The 18,659-nt window shown below is 46.5% G+C and overlaps 1 protein-coding gene across 1 annotated transcript; it reads left to right on the top strand.

Moving 5' to 3' along the window:
* Nucleotides 1-5,281: 5,281 nt before the first annotated feature.
* On the top strand, nucleotides 5,282-18,098 carry Serpinc1 (serpin family C member 1). The gene is made up of 6 exons (XM_036202896.1): nucleotides 5,282-5,659; nucleotides 9,434-9,649; nucleotides 10,955-11,092; nucleotides 13,747-14,137; nucleotides 15,779-15,843; nucleotides 17,846-18,098. Exons 1-6 carry the CDS (start codon nucleotides 5,396-5,398, stop codon nucleotides 18,020-18,022), a joined length of 1,251 nt encoding a protein of 416 aa, XP_036058789.1. The 5' UTR covers nucleotides 5,282-5,395; the 3' UTR covers nucleotides 18,023-18,098.
* Nucleotides 18,099-18,659: the final 561 nt, after the last annotated feature.

Below are 18,659 nucleotides of genomic sequence, written 5' to 3'. Positions count from 1 at the left end.
TGATCTTTTCTAGTTCCATCCATTTGCGAGCAAATGTCATGATGTCATTGTTTTTCTCTGCTGAGTAGTACTCCATTGTGTATATGTACCACATTTTCTTTATCCATTCTTCAGTTGAAGGGCATCTAGGTTGTTTCCAGGTTCTGGCTACTACAAATAGTGCTGCTATGCTACATATTATTGAGTCTTACACCCTTTTCTTCTTCACCCTTCCCTTACAAAGGTGCAGCACTATAACACTACAGTCTACCCGCTTAGATGCTCTAAAGAGCTTTCATCCACGCAGAGAGAGAACCCCCACTGTTCTCGCAGGATGGTAGTTTTCCATTGTAGGGACGCAGCCAAACTGCCCCTCCAAATGGAAATCATTTCCAGTCTTTTGCTATTACAAATCGGGTTCCAGCCCTGTTACATAGAGAAACTCTGTCTGGAAACCAACAACAAATCGGGTTCCAGTTGGTGATGATGTTTATGCCTATGTGTAGGTTGGATTCCTGATGTGGAATGCCATCTTGAAGGGCAAATTTCCTGTCAGGGAGTTCCGGCCATTTGCATTCCCCAAAGCAACCCATGAAAGAGCCTGCTTCCTCATAGCTTTAGCTGTGTGTCCTCTAGTTTGAATTCTTTGAACTCTTTTTCCTTTCTCTTTTAGAGACAGGGTGGCCACTGTGTAGCTCAGGTTGGTCTCCCAACTCTCACATCCTGCCTCCATTTCCTGAGTGTTGATATTATAGGTGTGCACTAGTGTGTGTGTGTGTGTGTGTGTGTGTGTGTGTGTGTGTGTGTGTTAACCCATTTTAGGGTGATAGAAAAAAAACAGAGGAGAAATAGTGCTTAAAATAGCATGCAAAAATACTTTTGAGTCACCAGGCAGTGGTGGCTCACGCCTTTAATCCCAGCACTCAGGAGGCAGAGGCAGGCAGATCTCTGTGAGTTTGTTCAAGGCCAGCCTGGTCTACAGAGGGAGTTCTAGGGCATGCTCCAAAGCTACACAGAGAAACCCTGTCTCAAAAACCCAGGTAATAATAATGTTGTTTTGTATGCTACGTAGAAGCTTCCAAAATGCTATTTAACAAAAAGGAAAGAACTGGTTTTACAGCAGAGAAACATGGTTGATAGCTCTCTCAGCCAAGTAATGCTGACCAGCCGCAGCAGCTTGGGAAGATGGTCTGTGTGCCTTCCAAAGTGACAGGCTCAGGTCACAGTCATCCTGTCCTCAAAAGGATCATGAGAACCTAATTGTGAGGATATCTACTGCACACAAATAGAGATTTTCTCCAAAATTAACTGGCCTATACACTTCCAAAACACCACTTCAGATGGACAGAGTACAGAGCTGGACGGTAGGGAGCCGGCTCATAGAAAAAGCCTGGTGATCCAAGTTTAATCCCCAGGAACCACATAAGGGCACAGAGAGCATCACAAAGCTGTTCTCTGCCCCCACACATGCTGTTGCACATGTGTACCTATAATCACACACATACATCACACACATACACTAACGTTCTAAAATATTTATATATTTATTTGTTGTGTGTGCATTCTTACAAACATGCCATAGTGCATATGGAGGTCAAAGAACACTCGTGGGAGTCAGGTCTCTTCCTCCACCATGTGAGTCCTGGAGACCAAACTCAGGTCATTGGGTTGGTGGCAGGTGCCTTTACCCACTGAGCCATCTTGCCGGCCCAATACCCTCTTCATGTCTATTGGTTCTGTTCATGACTTCTCCCTGACCTTGAGTAGAACCTCATGAGGTTTCTAGCACATGCCTGTGCTAGGTCACACCCCTCTACTTGCCAAACAGGCCACTTTTTAGTTATCTTTAGTCAAGGGTGATGGGGAGCTGTTGAGAAACAAACTCCAGCAACTGTCCTTGAAGTATCCTGTTCTATCAGACAAGAACTGACATGGCTTCAGTCCTGATGCTTTCCTATCCAGATAGTGAAGCATCCCCTACAGTTTCTCTTATTCCAGAAAACTCAAGTCCTCACGTAATAGAATGTTGAACACTGGAACAGCCATCCTGGTGAGGATTTGGGGCTATTCAGAAGAGGAAAACAGAAATAAATAGCCCCCCCAAAAAAAAACACTCCTAAAATATTAGCAATAATACACAGAGACATAACTTGGCTTGTCTGGTCTTTAAGAAATATTTCAAAGTCAGGCAATGGTGTGGGCAGGAAGCCCTGTGAGTTCGAGGCCAGCCTGGTCTACAGAGTGAGTTCCAGGATAGCAGGGGCTACACAGAGAAACCTTGTCTCAAAAAACAAAACAAACAAAACGAAATATTTTTTGAGTCGTGCGGGATCCTACTGAGGAGTCACCATTAGCAAGGCCCCTCTCCTCCAAACTGAAGAAAGGAACAGACAAGAAGTTATTGTTGAAGTTAAATGGTGAAGGCACATACAAGGAATACTTTTTATGTGTATTTATGAATCTTGTGATTGATGAGTATGTAGGGATGGCAACCAGTGGGCGACAGAATGACATCATATGAGGAAAGAGCATGACCAGGTTAGAAGGCTTGGAAAGAGTCCACATCCCTCCCTAAAGGGCCTGTTGACTGTGGTATAGAATTGGGCTGTGTACATTTTCATATGAAACTTTTTTGCTACATAAACTTTTGTGATTAAAAAAAAAAGACAGAAATATTTCAATGGTTGCTGCCCTTGCTCACAGTAAAGGAAACAGGCGTGGGGGAATCACACCTGTAATCCCAGCACTTGGAAAGTAAAGACAGGAAGATCAGGAGTTCAAGGTCAACTTTGGCTCCCTAACAAATGTGAGGCCTGCCTGTGTGAGGTGGGAACAATAAAAGCAGTTGTTCCCAATGGTGTTCCTCTACTTCTGCTATCTCCTGATTTGATTCATCAGAACTTTTCTCCTACAGAGCCCTCCTGAGTCAGGTACCTCCTGAGCAGGTTTGAATGTTCTCCCTTTTTCCTTATAAAGGTGACAGGAGCATGGGGCTGTGGGCAACAAAGGGAGGCCGCACTTTCCCTCAGCCTGACTCAACTCTAGCTTCTCTACTAATTAAACAACACTGACTGCTATACTTTGCTTAACCTTGGGAACTGGTCATCAGCCTTTGACCTCAGCCTTCCTCTCCTGACCAGCTCCCCCTCCCCCACCTGGCCTCTGGACCTCTGTGGGATTTAGAGGAAAGAGGCAGTTCTCGGAGTTACTGTCTCAGACAGCACCATCCCCTCTGCCTGTCTCTATAGAAGCTCATCGGCCATGAATCCCGATGGGAAAGTGAGCGCAGCTGCAGGAGAGAGGTAAGGGGTGGGCTATCCTTTGGCCAGCTCTTGCTGCATTTTCCGACCTCTGAAAGACTCACAAGGGTGACCTCTGACACTTTTGAGAAGACCAGGCCCTCTCCCTGGTAGTTAAGTCAAAGGCCTATTTGGAAGATCTTGTTTCACCTAAGCCACATCTTAGGTTCTTAGTTCCTCAAGCAAGGGAGTGCCTTCCCAGGGGAAGAGATGGGCAATCCAGAGGACATGGCCAGGGTAGCCTCCTAATTTGCTTTATGTTCCTCTCCTCCTCAATTGGCCCCTGCCTTGGGGACCTCTGACTGACTCCCAAAGCCCTGTTCCCTTTTCAGAGAGACTTCCCTTCTGGATAGCACACCCTTCTTGATGTAAGTGGGGAAGGAGCTGGAAGTGAGGGCAGCCTGGCCATGTGGTTTCTGTTTATGCCAACAGAGCTCCAGCTTCCAGTTCACATTTCCACATGGCTAGAAGAACAAAATGGGAAACACAGACAATGGAGATGGGCGATGGTCCTCTCCCCCCCCCCCCCCCCCCCACCCCCCCCCCGCCACCCTCCCTGCTCCTTTCCCTTCAGTGTCCTTTCTACTTCTGGAGCAGTAGAATTGGTTTCAGACCACACAATCCACGCACCCTTTGCCTACCCCAGCCTCGTCAGCCCTTCTCACCGAGCAGACTACCTTGGCAAGTCTTTTCTGCACTCTGCCTGACGTTTTCTTCCAGAAGGGGACTGGAAAGACTCAGGGCCCAGATACAGACTTCCTTCTCTAGACTCAGGTACCCCAGAACAACTGGGGGTAGCTTGACCCACTCTCTTAGCTATAGACATATTCTGGAGAATATGTCTTGCTTTACTTTATTGAGTGTCCAAATTCTCTTGCCAATCTCACTACTTCCTGTTTTAAACTGAGGTATTATGTAGCTCAGGCTGCCCTCGTACTCACGATCCTCCTGCCTCAGCCTCCCAAATGTTGAAATTAAGGGTATATACACCACCACACCTGGCTACTACTTCATTTTTTAGAAAGATATCCAACTGCACATGGTAGCAAATGCCTATAATCCTAGCCTTTGGGATTGGGAGACGGGATAATCCGAAATTCAAGGTCATCCTTAACTACGGAGTGAGAATGAGACCATCTAGGCTACTGAGTCCATATCTGAATCCCTAACACCTTCAAAGTGAGATGATCTTTACTTTTAGTGACCCCTGTTAAAGCTCTGGGGAAAAATTCAGGAGGCAGAAAAGAAGGAGGGCAGAACTAAGGTGGAGGCGTGAAGGTCGGAGGGTAAGGAAGGAGCCTTAACTGAGTCTGGAGTCGGATTAAATGGGGAGGGAGGGACCCAGGGTGACTTCCAGGTTTCTGGCCTGCTGTCAGGATCTCCATGGGTTGAAGATGGAAAAGCAGGTGGGATGAGAATGCCAGCTCCGCAGGTCACATCTCAACTGCGCCACAGATCTGGGACCCCTGAGCAAGCAGCTGTTCCCTTTGCTGTGTTCATTCTTACCCCTCTCGGTCAAAAGCTTGCTGGCCTTAAGATTCGGGCTGTATTCCACCTGCGTCTGGGGGCTCTCCTCAACACCTTCAGTGGCTCCCTTTCTTCTCTGACTCTCCACAGGGCACTCACCAAAGGAAACTGTATTCTCCTTCTCCAAGCATGAACACACACCTATTTCTAGTATATAAATGTCCAGGCAAGGAGCCCAAGACTGGTCTTATCCTGGACAATGATGCTTAGCTCAAATGCAAAGAAGGCTACACTGCTACGCTTCTCAGGGAGAAGTGGGGGCCAGTGGGGATTGGCAGTCACGCTTCTCAGGGAGAAGTGGGGGCCAGTGGGGATTGGCAGTCACGCTTCTCAGGGAGAAGTGGGGGCCAGTGGGGATTGGCAGTCACGCTTCTCAGGGAGAAGTGGGGGCCACTGGGGATTGGCAGTCACACTTCTCAGGGAGAAGTGGGGGCCAGCGGGGATTGGCAGTCACGCTTCTGTCCCCTTGTAGGAAGGTTCCACTCCTCTCCCTGCTACTTGTCATCACTGGCTGGGGCTGTGCGGTCTGTCGTGGAAATCCTGTGGATGACATCTGTGTGGCGAAGCCCCGGGACATCCCTGTGAATCCCATGTGTATTTACCGCTCTCCAAGCAAGAAGGCCACTGAGGAGGATGGCCTAGAGTCAAAGGTCCCGAAAGTCCCGGAGGCCACCAACCGTCGGGTCTGGGAACTGTCCAAGGCTAATTCTCAGTTTGCCACCACCTTCTATCAGCACCTCGCAGACTCCAAGAATGACAATGACAACATTTTCTTGTCACCCTTGAGCATCTCCACGGCTTTTGCTATGACCAAGCTGGGCGCCTGTAATGACACCCTCAAGCAGCTGATGGAGGTACAGTGAAAAGCCCTCTACCTCTTTCCTGATGGGAATGTCTCTTGGACTTCTTTATGTCTAATGAGCCTAAGACAACACATTAGGCTGTGTGGTGAATTCACTGTGGGTTATGATTTCTCTTTGAGTCACTACTTCATGGGTTGGGATTCTTTTTTTTTTTTTTTTTTTAATGACTTATTTTTTATTTTATGTGCATTGGGTTTTTTCCCCCTGCATGTGTCTATTGGGTCCCCTGGAACTAGAATTACAGACAGTTGTGAGCTGCCATGTGGGTGCTGGGAATTGAACTTGGGTCCTCTGGAAGAGCAGTTAGTGCTCTTAGCTGCTCAGCAATCTCTCCAGCCCAGGACTGTTTTTCAAAATGACTCTCAGGTTTTTGAGAAAGGCTTTTACTTTGTAGCCCAGTTGACTCCACACTTACTATAGGTAGCTCTGGCTGGCCTTGAACTTGTGATGATCATCTGGCCTCGGTCTCATGAATAGCAGAATTACAAGTATTAGCCACCATGTGGTTAATTATTTTTTTAAATTAGTCAATGAGCTACTACCTGGATGTCTTCCTTTGTAAATGTTTCCTAGTCTCTCCTATTTAAAAATTATTTTACTTATAATTTTGAGGGGGAGCACACATGTCCTGTGGCATGTGTGTAGGTCCAAGGACAACTTTCAGGAGCTGGTTCTCTCTTTCCAGCTTGTTGAGGGAAGGTCTCTCATTCTGCTACTCTGCAAAGTCCAGGCTAGCTGCCCTGCAAGCTTCCAGGCAGTTCTCCTGTCTCTCCTCCCCATAGTGCTATTATAGGCGTGTTGGGGTTGCAGATGCAAGCTACTCCATGCAGCTTTTCATGGGCTCTGGGGATCAAGTGCAGCTTGTCAGGGTTGAGAAGTGCTTGTGCCTGCTCACTCCTCTGGCCGACCCATGTTCCATGCTAGTCATGAATGGGAGAAGGCTGGTGTCACAACTTCTCTTGTTAGCCATTCTCTCTCTCTCCCCCCCCCTCTCTCTCATTCATCCATTCATTCATTTTTTGAGACAATGTCTCACTCATGTTGTCTTTGAACTTGTGGTCCTTCTGCCTCTACTTCCTAAGTACTGCGATTACAGGTGTGTACTACTATGTCCAGTTATTTGTATGTTCATTTACTTGATCATACACACACACACACACACACACACACACACACACACACACACACATATATATATATATATATATATATATATATATATATATATATATATATATATATAAAATGCTTGATATATATATACATCAAGCATTACTTCTATGGTGGGCCATATGCTGGGTGAAGACTCTAGTTCCTGTCCTGGTGGGAAAAAGCAATTTGCCATCTGGTGAGCTCAAGCAGATTGGCTCTTGGGGTAGATTCTAGGGCTCTGTACTGAGACCTAGGTCCTATGAAGCCTTTAAATATCAAAGATAAAGAACACTTTTGGAGCTGGAAAGATGGCTCAGAGGTTAAGAGCACTGACTGCTCTTCCAGAGGTTCTGAGTTCAATTCCCAGACATACATGCAGGCAGAATACTGGATACATAATAAATAAATCTTAAAAAACAAACAAACAAACAAACAAAAAAAAAAACAGGCAAAGCCAGGCAGATCTCTATGAGTTCAAGGCCAGCCTGGTCTAGAGAGCGAGTTCCAAGAAAGGCGTAAAGCTACACAGAGAAACCCTGTCTCGAAAACTGAAAAAAGAACACTTTAGAGCTTTGGGCAGCACTGATCATTTCGGGGCAGTGACTTCTTTGGGCAGGGCAGGGAAGAGGGGAGACGAAAGTGGAGTAAGCTAAGAAGTGCCATGGATGAAGTAGACCCGGTGGAGACAGCGGGTCCTTGTTCTGCCTGTGGCTTCAGCAGGCTTTCCTCAGGCTGAACCTCAGGCTGGAAACAAGGGCAAGTGGCAGGGAGGCAGCAGAGCCTCCAGCATGGCGCACAGTGGTCGGTGGATCCAACACCGAATGCTGCAAGTTAGGAAGGTTTACCTCTGCACAAGGGGCTAGTTCCCACTACACTTGACTCATTTGTTCATCAGGGATGAGGAAATGAACAACTCTACCCCACAGAAGAGGGCTCAGCTTGTAGAGGCTCTACTCTGCCTCTTCCTTGTCGCCAGCACAGCACGTAAGAGACTGTCCTGTCCTGGTGTGTTCCTGATGCTCTTGTGAATGACAGCTGGCGGCACATTAGAAACCCCCATCACCAATGCCGCCTCCTGAGGCCCATCAGTAAGCTTCATACACACTGGCATCCGTCTCAAGCATTTCCTAATATTCCATTTTTTTTTTGTCCCCAAATGTGAGCGTAAATGTGACCCTTCCTATAAAAAGACACAAGAGTCGGAGACTCAATGGTAGAGCCCTTGACTAGTCATGCGCAGGGCTATTGGTTCAGCTTTTGTTGGTACAAAAGAAAAACAAGAAGAAAAGACCCAGAGATAGAACATCACTTTTAATCCTAACATGTCCTCTGAGTCCCTTCTACAGATCTTCCAGACATGTGATGGAAATATAGAAAAACAGATGTGACTCTCCCCCCCCCCCCCCCCCCACTCAGAGAAACCCACAGAACTTTTAGTCAAGAGTGATAAAGGGGACCTGGGAGAGGCGCAAATGCTTGCCATGCATGCATGAGTCCTGAGTTTGAGCTCCAGACCCCATGTACAGAAAGCTGGGATTGTGCGTACGTACGCCTGTAATCCTGGAACTGTGGAGGTAGAGACCTGCAGATTCCTGCAGCCAGCCATCTTACACTAATTAGTCAGCTCACAAAGGGGAAAGATGGGTGTGGAGATAGCTCAGTGGTTAAAAGAGCTGCCTTCTCTTCCAGAGGACTCAAGTTAGATTCCCAGCATCCACATCCGGCAGCTCCTAACCTCCTGTAATTCCAACTTTGGAAGACCCAGTGCCTTCTCCTGGACTCTGCAGGCCCTCCCACACACGAGGCATTCATTCACCACCCCCCAAATAGACATGTTTTTAAGGAAGATAAAAAGGCACACGCTGCCTGAGTAACAACAATCAAGGTTGTCCTCTACCTCTACATGCCTGTGCATACGTACCCACCTGCACACAGCACACACACAAGCTCAGAGTCAGAATACATATTAGAACAATATCAGGAGAACTTGAATCAGAGAATAAATAAAACCAAAAAGCCTTTTCCCATCGAGGACAGAACATAGAAGGGGGGCCATGCTGGTGATGAAGAAGGTGGGTGTTTGGGTCTATGACAGTGTCTACAGCCCTGACTGCTATGGGGGAACTTTTAAGTCCCTTTTAACCCCGAGACTCTGATTCTGGGTTCATTTATTTCCTTGCTGACACAATCTTTGCCTTTCTCAGCTCTTCTACAACCAGTATTCCAGAGCCCTCAAGAGGTGCTGACCCAAGCAGATGCTGTGGAAAAGCTGGTTACAGTGGAACACACCTTCTCGGTCCCTTTATCTGTTGAGAATTACCAAGATGATTTGGCCCTCCACAGTCAGAAAGCTCCCTGTACTGTTCCACAGCCCCTTAAAGAGCAGGTGGCTGGCATTCCTCTCTCTTGGCCTTTCCCATCACATTTCCAGCCCTTTCTTCTTTTTCTTGCATAGTAATTTTCCAAACACGAGCCGAGTGTTTATGCTAAACTGGACACTGGATTGGAAGGAACTAGCCGCTGAGACAGCTGTTGGTCCAGCCTTGTACTTGGCACCCACGGTGACTGGGCTGCCCGATCACACCTACCACTGTTTGCTTTTGTCATCTATAGGTTTTCAAATTTGATACCATCTCGGAGAAAACATCAGATCAGATCCACTTCTTCTTCGCCAAACTGAACTGTCGACTCTATCGCAAAGCCAATAAGTCCTCCAACTTGGTATCGGCCAACCGCCTGTTTGGAGACAAGTCCCTTACCTTCAATGAGACCTACCAGGACATTAGTGAGGTGGTCTATGGAGCCAAACTCAAGCCCCTGGACTTCAAGGTGAGTCGTAGATGTCAGAGTCCTCTCCACTCATCCTGAGAAGGGAGAGAAACAGGATCCAAATTCACACTCCCATACTCGTCAATGGTTGATGGAGGCCGGGGACAAATCAAAACCCTTGGCACCCTAACCCTTACTTCAGAGAGCAATGGTACTCATGCCTTCTGTTATAGAGGGTACTGTGAAGAAGTTGAATAAGGAATTCCTTTTTCATGTCATCTACCATGCTCAAATATGTCGTGGTCAAATAAAATTGGTGCATGGTATGTGTCACACTCCCTTGGAGATTGCTGAAGCTCACAAGCTACAAAGTGTTTTGAGGAAGTAAAACAGCAAAGAAGTAACTCGACTTCTCTTTTAGTGATCGTTCCATTGCTGTGAAGAGATACTATGACCAAGGCGGTTTATAAAAGAAAGCATTTAGTCGGGGGTTGGCTTACAGTTTCAGAGGGTTTAGTCCATTTCCATCCTGGCGGGAAGCATGGCAGCAGGCAGGCAGGCATGGGCCTGGTCCACAAGCAGGGAGAGAGACAGACAGACAGACAGACAGACAGAGACACTGGGGCAGGCATGGGCCTTTGACACCTCAAAGCTGACTCCCAGTTATATATTCCTTCCAACAAGGACGCACCTAATCCTTCTCATAACTCCTTAATCAACTGGAGACTAAGCATGCAAATACATGAGCCTGTGGGGGCTGTTTCCATTCAAACCACCACTGCTTCATTCAGGCAGCATTTTCTTTCACTATGGAACCCTGGCTGTCCTAGAACTCACTCTGTAGCCCAGACTGGCCTCAGACTCACAGAGATCTGCCCGCCTCTGCATGAGTGCTGGGATGACAGGTGAGTGCCACTGCCACATCTTCTAAACTCATTTGACTACAGGGCACTCACCCCTCTCATCCTCTTAACCATGCCAACGCACTTTACTTCCCATAGACCATGTTTGGAAATGACGCTTCTGCCAGCTTAGGTTTTCCAGAATCAATAGCTAACACTGCACCTTCTGTCCTCCAGACTGCATTCCTCTTCCCTGATCCTTTGCCTCCTCTTCCTTTTTCTTCCTATACCATTTATTAGTAGGCTGATCCCTGGCATGACCGAAGATGCGCTGTATGAAAGTATCAGTGATGGTGCATCAGATGTGTGAGGTTTCCTGAGTGCCGGGTAAAGTGGTGTCTTCTGAACCCAACCCTGGAAAAGAGCGGAGAAATGATGAACCAAACACAGTCTGCAGGCGGAAACTGAAACTTAAGGCTCAGTGGATTGCATAGGTGATAGGGTTATCCTTGTGTTTCTTTAGGAAAATCCAGAGCAATCCAGACTGACCATCAACAACTGGATAGCTAATAAGACTGAAGGCCGCATCAAAGACGTCATCCCCCAGGGAGCCATCGATGAGCTCACAGCCCTGGTGCTGGTTAACACCATTTACTTCAAGGTATTCCATTGGTCCTGGACAGACCCCAGGGACTTCCCCTTGCTATTAAGCTCACCCTCTTCCACATCTTTGGGCATGTGTAGTCAGATCCCTTCTGAGAAATGGTCCATGCATGGTCTAGGCAACCATATACATTTCCGAAGAGCCCAGAGGTCCAGGGGCTTCATGATGTCCCCAGGCCGGGACAGAACATGTAAACTTACAGCCAACCCACCATCCTTCAAGGTGTGAATGGTACTAAAACTTTGGTGCTTGTGTAATAATTTCTGTCATCCAATTAATGCTTTCTTTTCTTTTCTTTTCTTTTTTTTTTCTTTTGGTTTTTCGAGACAAGGTTTCTCTGTAGCTTTGGAGGCTGTCCTGGAACTCACTTTGTAGACATGCTGGCCTCAAACACACAGAGATCCACCTGCCTCTGCCTCCTGAGTGCTGGGATTACAGGCGTGTGCCACCACGGCCCGGCCTTGTTTTTAAATTTTGAGACAGAGCTCTGGCTGTCCTGGGACTTGCTAAGTAGACCAGGCTGGCCTCCAGAGATCTGCTTGCCTCTGTCTCCTGAGTGCTGGGATTAAAGGCGTGTGCTATCATACTAAGCTCAGTTAATGTATTTAAAATGTGAAACAAAAGTGATTTTACTGATGAATTTCTCCACTGCCTAGAGCAACTTTTGTTGTTGTTGTTTTTGTTTTTCAAGACAGGGTTTCTCTGTAACTTTGCTCCTTTCCTGGAACTTGCTTTGTAGACCAGGCTGGCCTTGAACTCACAGAGATCCACCTGCCTCTGCCTCCCGAGTGCTGGGATTAAAGGTGTGAGCCACCAACGCCCAGCTGCAACTTTTATCATATATAGCTCCAGGTGCTGGGCTCACCTCAGACTACAAAGGGGCCTGTGATGTGACCATGTAATGGCTTTTTTTCCTCCGAGTCCAGGGCTCTAAGGACTGCTTCAGTTTGATTACATTTGAGAAGGAGAGGGAGAGGACAATGGGAACAGACACCATGGACACTGTGGAGGAGCATCCCCGCAGAGCTGCTGGAATTGTGACATATGCATTTTATCCTTAGACATGCATTATCTGCATTCCCCCTTCCCCCCCTTTCCCCTGCCACTTAGCCAGTCACTGCTGGGGTCAACCACTCTGCCTCTCAGAGCTTCCCTCTCCTTGAGAGCAGCAGACTGCATTGCCACAGCATGTTACCCTTTATAGTCGATGGAGCAACTTGCTATTTCTTGATCTTCACACCACTGCAAGTGAGACCTTGGGCCATTTATGCAGTATGATTTCTTTGTTGCAAATCTCGACTCCTTGTTTGTAAGTGTGTGAATTCTTGGGAGTTACTGGGGACTTTCCTATGGCCTGATTTCTGTATCTATTGAATGGTAATGAGGATCCACCTACTTTTAGGATTACCAAAGGGACAGAGTAGGTGAACACCCGTGAAATGCTCGGTGAGGTGTTTGTACATCCTTAGAGTACAGAGTTAACATTCTGAAGTCATCGGCTCTTTCCAGTGCCTCACTGGCTGGTGAGAAACCACCACCCCAAAAGAGTTCAATGACTGATCACAAGAGCGAAGAGCCAGAAAATGATAAGGGATGGCAGTGGCGGTGGTGGGGCATCCAGGGTGGGCTCTCTGCCTGGCAGGACTTCCAGACAAATTCCTGGGATTGCTGTCGGAGTCTAGCCTCTAATTCATCAGGGACAGAGCACAGAGAAGGGGGTGGACAGCAGACACCAGACAGAACAAACTTGCAAAGGAGACTGCAGGTTATTCTTGGATTTAGGCATGCTGACGAGCACCTTGTTCAGCTGAGCCATCTTGCCAACTTGGTATTGCTTTCTTTTTTTTAAACAGAAAAGTCTAAATCCAAGAATAACCTGCAGTCTTCTTTGCAAGAGACTCCATCCTGGATGCCCCACCACCACATGGTGGGAGGAAAGAATCAGTTCTTACATGTTGATAAGTTGTCCTTTGATGTCACACTCACAGGGGTACACCCTTCATCTCAAGTGTAAACAATAATAATAATAGTAATTATTATTATTATTGCAGGAAATCTGAAAAATATAAAAAAAGCACAGAATGAAACACACAGAAGTAACTGTATCACGCAGGCATAATTATTAGCCTTTTTAAAAAATGATATTTAAATTTTTTTTAGGATTTATTTATTATGTAAACAGTATTCCCTGCAGGCCAGAAGAGGGCGCCAGGTCTCATTACAGATGGTTGTGAGCCACCTCGTGGTTGCTGGGAATTGAACTCAGGACCTTTGGAAGAACACTAAGTGCTCTTAACCTCTGAGCCACCTCTCCAGCCCAATTTTTAAAAAATTATTAGCCTTTTAACATATATCTAGTTTTTCTAATAACTACATTTATATGTTGATGTAATCAGATAATATGATTATGTCCCATATCAGTAAATATTCTGCTAGGATATTTTTGGTTGTGGTTTTGGTTTCTCAGAGACAGGGTTTCTCTGTGTAGCCCTGGCTATCCTGGGATTCACTCTGTAGACCAGGCTGGCGTCAAATTCACAGAGATTCACCTGCCTCTGCCTCCTGAGTGCTGGGATTAAAGGCGTTCGCCACCACTGCCCAGGCAATGTTTTTGTTTTTGCTTTATGATTCTCTAATCTGACATCTTTCAGGGCCTGTGGAAGTCAAAATTTAGCCCTGAGAACACAAGGAAGGAGTCGTTCTACAAGGCTGATGGGCAGTCATGCCTGGTATCTATGATGTACCAGGAAGGCAAATTCAAGCATCGGCGTGTGGCAGAAGGCACTCAGGTGCTGGAGCTGCCCTTTAAGGGAGATGACATCACCATGGTGCTCATCCTTCCCAGGCCCGAAAAGAGCCTGGACAAGGTGGAGCGGGAACTCACTCCAGAGCTGCTGCAGGAATGGCTAGACGAGCTGACGGAGACACTGCTTGTGGTTCATATGCCCCGTTTCCGCCTTGAGGATAGCTTCAGTCTGAAGGAGCAGCTGCAAGACATGGGCCTTACTGATCTGTTCAGCCCTGAGAAGTCCCGACTCCCAGGTAGGTATAGGAAAGAACTGCCTCTTCTCTACTCCAAGGTAAAAGTTTGACCAAATGTGGGAGAGTCGAGGAAAACATAGATCGGTTCGGATCCTGGCTCCGTGATAAGCTGTGGTGATCCCTTGCCCTTCTCAGCAACCCCTTTCCCCAATGAAAAGTTTCTTGTTTCTAGGTGTCAGGCCAGTACTGTCATCCCATGAATCTGTTTCTAATAGAGGAGATGCAAACCAGGTGGAGAAGGATCTGAAAAAGCATTGGAATTCAAAGAGACAGACATTAAAAGCAAGGCATGCTGGGACATGCCTATAATTCCAGCACTTGGGAAGTGGGCAGAAGATAGTGTCCCAAGCCAGCCTGGGCCATTTAACAAGACTTTGTCTCAAAAGTGAAATAAAAGAGGGGCTAGAGAGATGGCTTAGCGGTTAAGAGCATGACTGTTATTGCAGAAGACACATAATCAGTTTCCAGCATCCAAGGCAGACATCACAACCTCCTGTTACTTCAGCTCCAGGGGATCTGACTCTGTAGGTACCTGTATTCATGCGCGCGCGCGCGCACACACACACACACACACACACACACACACACACACACACACACACACACACACACACACACACACACACACACATACGTGCACACACATCCACACACTTAGAAATAAGAAAGTAAATCTTGAATAAAATAAAAATGAAATATGATAGACAATTAAAGTTAGAAAATGGACTTTAAAACACCTTTTTTATTTTTTCCATTTTTGGTTGAGACAGGATCTTATGTAGCCCAGGTTAGGATTAGCCTGGAACCCACTGTGCAGCTAAGACTGGCTTTGAACTCATTGTGCTGTCTCCACCCCGAGTGCTGGGATTTTAAGTGTGTGCCACCATGTCTGGCATGATCTTCTGCTTATCCACACACGTATTTGTTGTTAGGTATGGTGTGTATAGGGGGATGCACAAGTGCCACAGTGTGTGTGTGTGTGTGTGTGTGTGTGTGTGTGTGTGTGTGTGTGTGTGTAGGTCAGAGGACAACTTTCAGGAGAGTTCAAAGCCATGTGGATTCCAGGGAGTAAACTCAGGTGGTCAGGGTTGGTGGCAAGTGCCCTTACCCTGATGAGCAGTCTCACTGGCCCCCACATATCTTTGTCAAAAGGAAGCCAGAGCTGGGCCTGGTGGCACACGATTATAACCTCAGCAGTCAAGGCTGAGGCAGGATGATAGTTTAAGGCCAGCTCGGGCTGCACAAAAAGATTCTGTCTCAAAAATTAGATTTATCTTTACTGGGTTACCTTTGAACTAGCTTTGAAAGCCAAACTGCTCAGAAATATTACCATGTTTGGAGCGTTTTTAATATATGGAAAAGTATTTTTACTATACAGAGTTGGGTTTTTCCTTAAGAACAGAGTCCCATCCTTCCACCTTCCCCAAGAAGCTGACATGAGATTAAATTTACAAGATCCAGGCCAAAGAAGCCCACATACTTCCCTGTTTGTAAGAGGGATCCACCAAGGGGTGGAGATTATTACTAGAGGAGGTTTAGCTTCTATTTCTCACACCACCCAAAAGGATGTCTTCATTTAGACCGATCTCCTGTGTGGCCTGAAGCCGAATCACAGCATCCCTTCCCTGTTCTTCCTTCTAGGAATTGTTGCAGAAGGCAGGAATGACCTCTATGTTTCCGATGCATTCCACAAAGCATTTCTCGAGGTGAGTCCATCTCCCTCGACCCTCTGTCTTTGCTGCGTTTTTATCAATTATGGTAGAGACAGCAGGTCTGTTAGCAGCAGGGCCAAACTGTGAAGAGGCAAGCTTGCAGTTTTCCTTTAATTGTGTGCGCGTGGAGAAGCATGAAGCCTTCTCCATGAGGTCTGCCTCGGTATGGCATTCCAGCTTCCGCTGCTTGAACTTCTCTCCTGCTAGAGAAGCATAGTTAGAGAGTAGCCCAAGGCAAAGGAGCCAGCAAAGGCCACTGAGAATTCTGAGATGTTTCAAGAATATCCAAAGCATGCGACACCTAATCTGAACAGAATGGGAAAGGGCACGTGCTTAAGTGAAGTGGGGAACATAAGAAAGTGGGTTCCTAATGAGTGTGGGTCACCTTAGTGTCCCCAGGTGTGCTCTAGGAGAACTAGTGTGATAGATACACAGCATTTCAGGAAACCTAGTTAGGTGGGCACATGCTGATCCTGACAGACTGATTACCCACAATGGTGTGCTGGGATCTGAGATGACCCAGGGAGGAAAATGGCGGAGGATTGCTCAGCCTGTCTTCCTCCAACTGAGGTTAGCACAGAACTGTATTAGAGTAAGTCATGACAGCTTATGGGAGTTCTGGCTCTCAGATGCTCAAGTGTGTGGATCCATAGCATGAGGTGGAACCTGACCATCTGTTCCTTCCTTCCTTCCTTCCTTCCTTCCTTCCTTCCTCCCTCCCTCCCTCCCTCCCTCCCTCCCTCCCTCCCTCCCTCTCTCTCTCTCTCTCTCTCTCTCTCTCTCTTTCTTTCTTCTTTCTTTTTTTTTAAATACTGGAGCTGAGGACCGAACCCAGGGCCTTGCACTTGCTAGGCAAGCGCTCTACCATTGAGCTGAATCCCCAACCCTGACAATCTGTTTCTTTACACAGATCCTCAGGGGATTTTCACATACAATCAGGTTTGAGGCCCAGTGGTATAGACTGTTCTTCATGGATGCTAAGACTGAGCAGGAGATGGGGCAGTATTAAATTTTACAGGACTTGAGTTTGCCAAGGTTCAGAGTACAGTGCCAGAGAACTAATTGTAGGATCCAAGCTCAATGGAATCTGAGGGAAGGGAAGAGGATGAGGAGATGGGAGGTCGGCGCTGGCTATATCTTATCTTCACACTACTTGGAAGTTTAGTTCACGACTGAGCATGAAATAGATGTGGGATAGCCAAAGGGAAAGAGGAAAAATAAACATTAGCCAGCCCCACAAAGCACAGAGATCACAAGTTGTTTATCACGAGTTAGGGAGAGGAGGCAGAGGCAGGAGGATTGCCGTAAGTTCCAGGCCAGCCTAGTCTAAAAGAAAGCTAAAAGCCAGTAAGGGTACACAGTGAGACTGTTAAAAGAAACCTGACACTGGAGGATCTTCAACAACAGGCTAGCCTCAGATACTAGAAAACACAGGAAGATCCTACCCCAGAGTAGAGGTAACAGTAATGTTATCAAGTGTCAGACATTTTCTGAAGGCAGCCTTTCAGATGTGTCATTTAAATACCGTTGTCTTAGGTTATTACTCCAAGAAAAACATCTCATCCAACTGGAGGACTGTCTTTTCATAAGCCACAGGTTCTGTGTAGCTGTTTGGAGGTAGTTACACCAGGGATTTCTTTCTTTTTTTTTTTTTTAAGCTTCAAGAGTGAATCTATTTCAATTACAGATCTCCGATCTTAAATCCTGAATTTCTCTTAGCAGTTAGTTCAAAACAATGCTCTGTGATGGTGTTCAACCATGCTACCAGAATGTGACATCTAGTTGAGGAATTATACTTGTGGAACTCTTGCAAGGCTTTGGATGAGCCCAGTGCATGACATCTGCTGGGTGTAAGAATGAGTAGGTTTCTGGAGGGAGCCGTTTGTGTGGAAAGCATCAGTGTGAGGAGCTGCAGGCTGTGTGTGTGTGTGTGTGATTTACGGGCCTGTGATGGACTGTGGGGGTAGCTAATGCTTGTTTCCTGTGTGACCTGCAGGTGAATGAGGAGGGCAGTGAGGCAGCAGCGAGCACAGCTGTCGTGATTGCTGGCCGTTCACTGAACCCCAACAGGGTGACCTTCAAGGCCAACAGGCCCTTCCTGGTTCTCATAAGGGAAGTTGCTCTGAACACGATTATATTCATGGGGAGAGTGGCTAATCCCTGTGGGAACTAAACATTCTTAATCTTTGCACCTTTTCCCATTTTGGTGTTTGTGCATAGAAGTGAAAATAAATACAACTGCCACCTCACAAGAATGGACTTTTCCACTTGACCGAAGACAAGAGCCTGAAGCACAGATAAGATGCTCTTGGGGCATTTGGTAAAGTGACATCTCCAATTCTTCTCTACCCAGTAACAACTTCTGGGTAAATAAAAGGGTAGAGTCCAGCCATGGCGGCACATACCTATATCCTAGTACTTTGGAAGACAGATGCAGGAGGATTAGGAATTGAGGCCAGTTGAGGCTGGGCTGCAAAGTGAGAGACTCTGTCTCAAGATGACTTCACTCTCCCCCAAAAGTAGAAAAGAAAGCCATAAAAAAAAAAAAAAAAGAAAAGAGGTAAATATGTTACTATTTCATCTTGGAGGATAGCAGGCATCCTGAAAAGGTAGAGGGCCCTTACATTCTCAGTATTCCTACCATACTACAAAACTCCAAAAGAGTATAAACAAATTAAATAATCTTCATATAGAAAAGACAGAGATTCAAATATGAGTATTAAACCTTTTATTTCTCAAACCACTCACATGCATAATGTTCTTATACAGTGTCAAAATAAAGAGGAAATGCATTTTTATACAAACAGAAT

Source organism: Onychomys torridus, chromosome 11 (assembly GCF_903995425.1).
Source record: "Onychomys torridus chromosome 11, mOncTor1.1, whole genome shotgun sequence".
NCBI lineage: Eukaryota > Metazoa > Chordata > Mammalia > Rodentia > Cricetidae > Onychomys > Onychomys torridus.
The sequence above is the reverse complement of the archived record's forward strand: the minus strand, read 5'-3'. Positions and strand labels throughout refer to the sequence as shown.

What these genes read in the sequence shown, in the direction of transcription:
- Serpinc1 (XM_036202896.1), top strand. Translation starts at nt 5,396, where the DNA reads ATGTGTATTTACCGCTCTCCAAGCAAGAAGGCCACTGAGGAGGATGGC. An exon ending in TGAGAAGTCCCGACTCCCAG is followed by an intron (nt 14,138 to 15,778) that starts GTAGGTATAGGA and finishes TCTTCCTTCTAG; the next exon opens with GAATTGTTGCAGAAGGCAGG. An exon ending in TCCACAAAGCATTTCTCGAG is followed by an intron (nt 15,844 to 17,845) that starts GTGAGTCCATCT and finishes TGTGACCTGCAG; the next exon opens with GTGAATGAGGAGGGCAGTGA.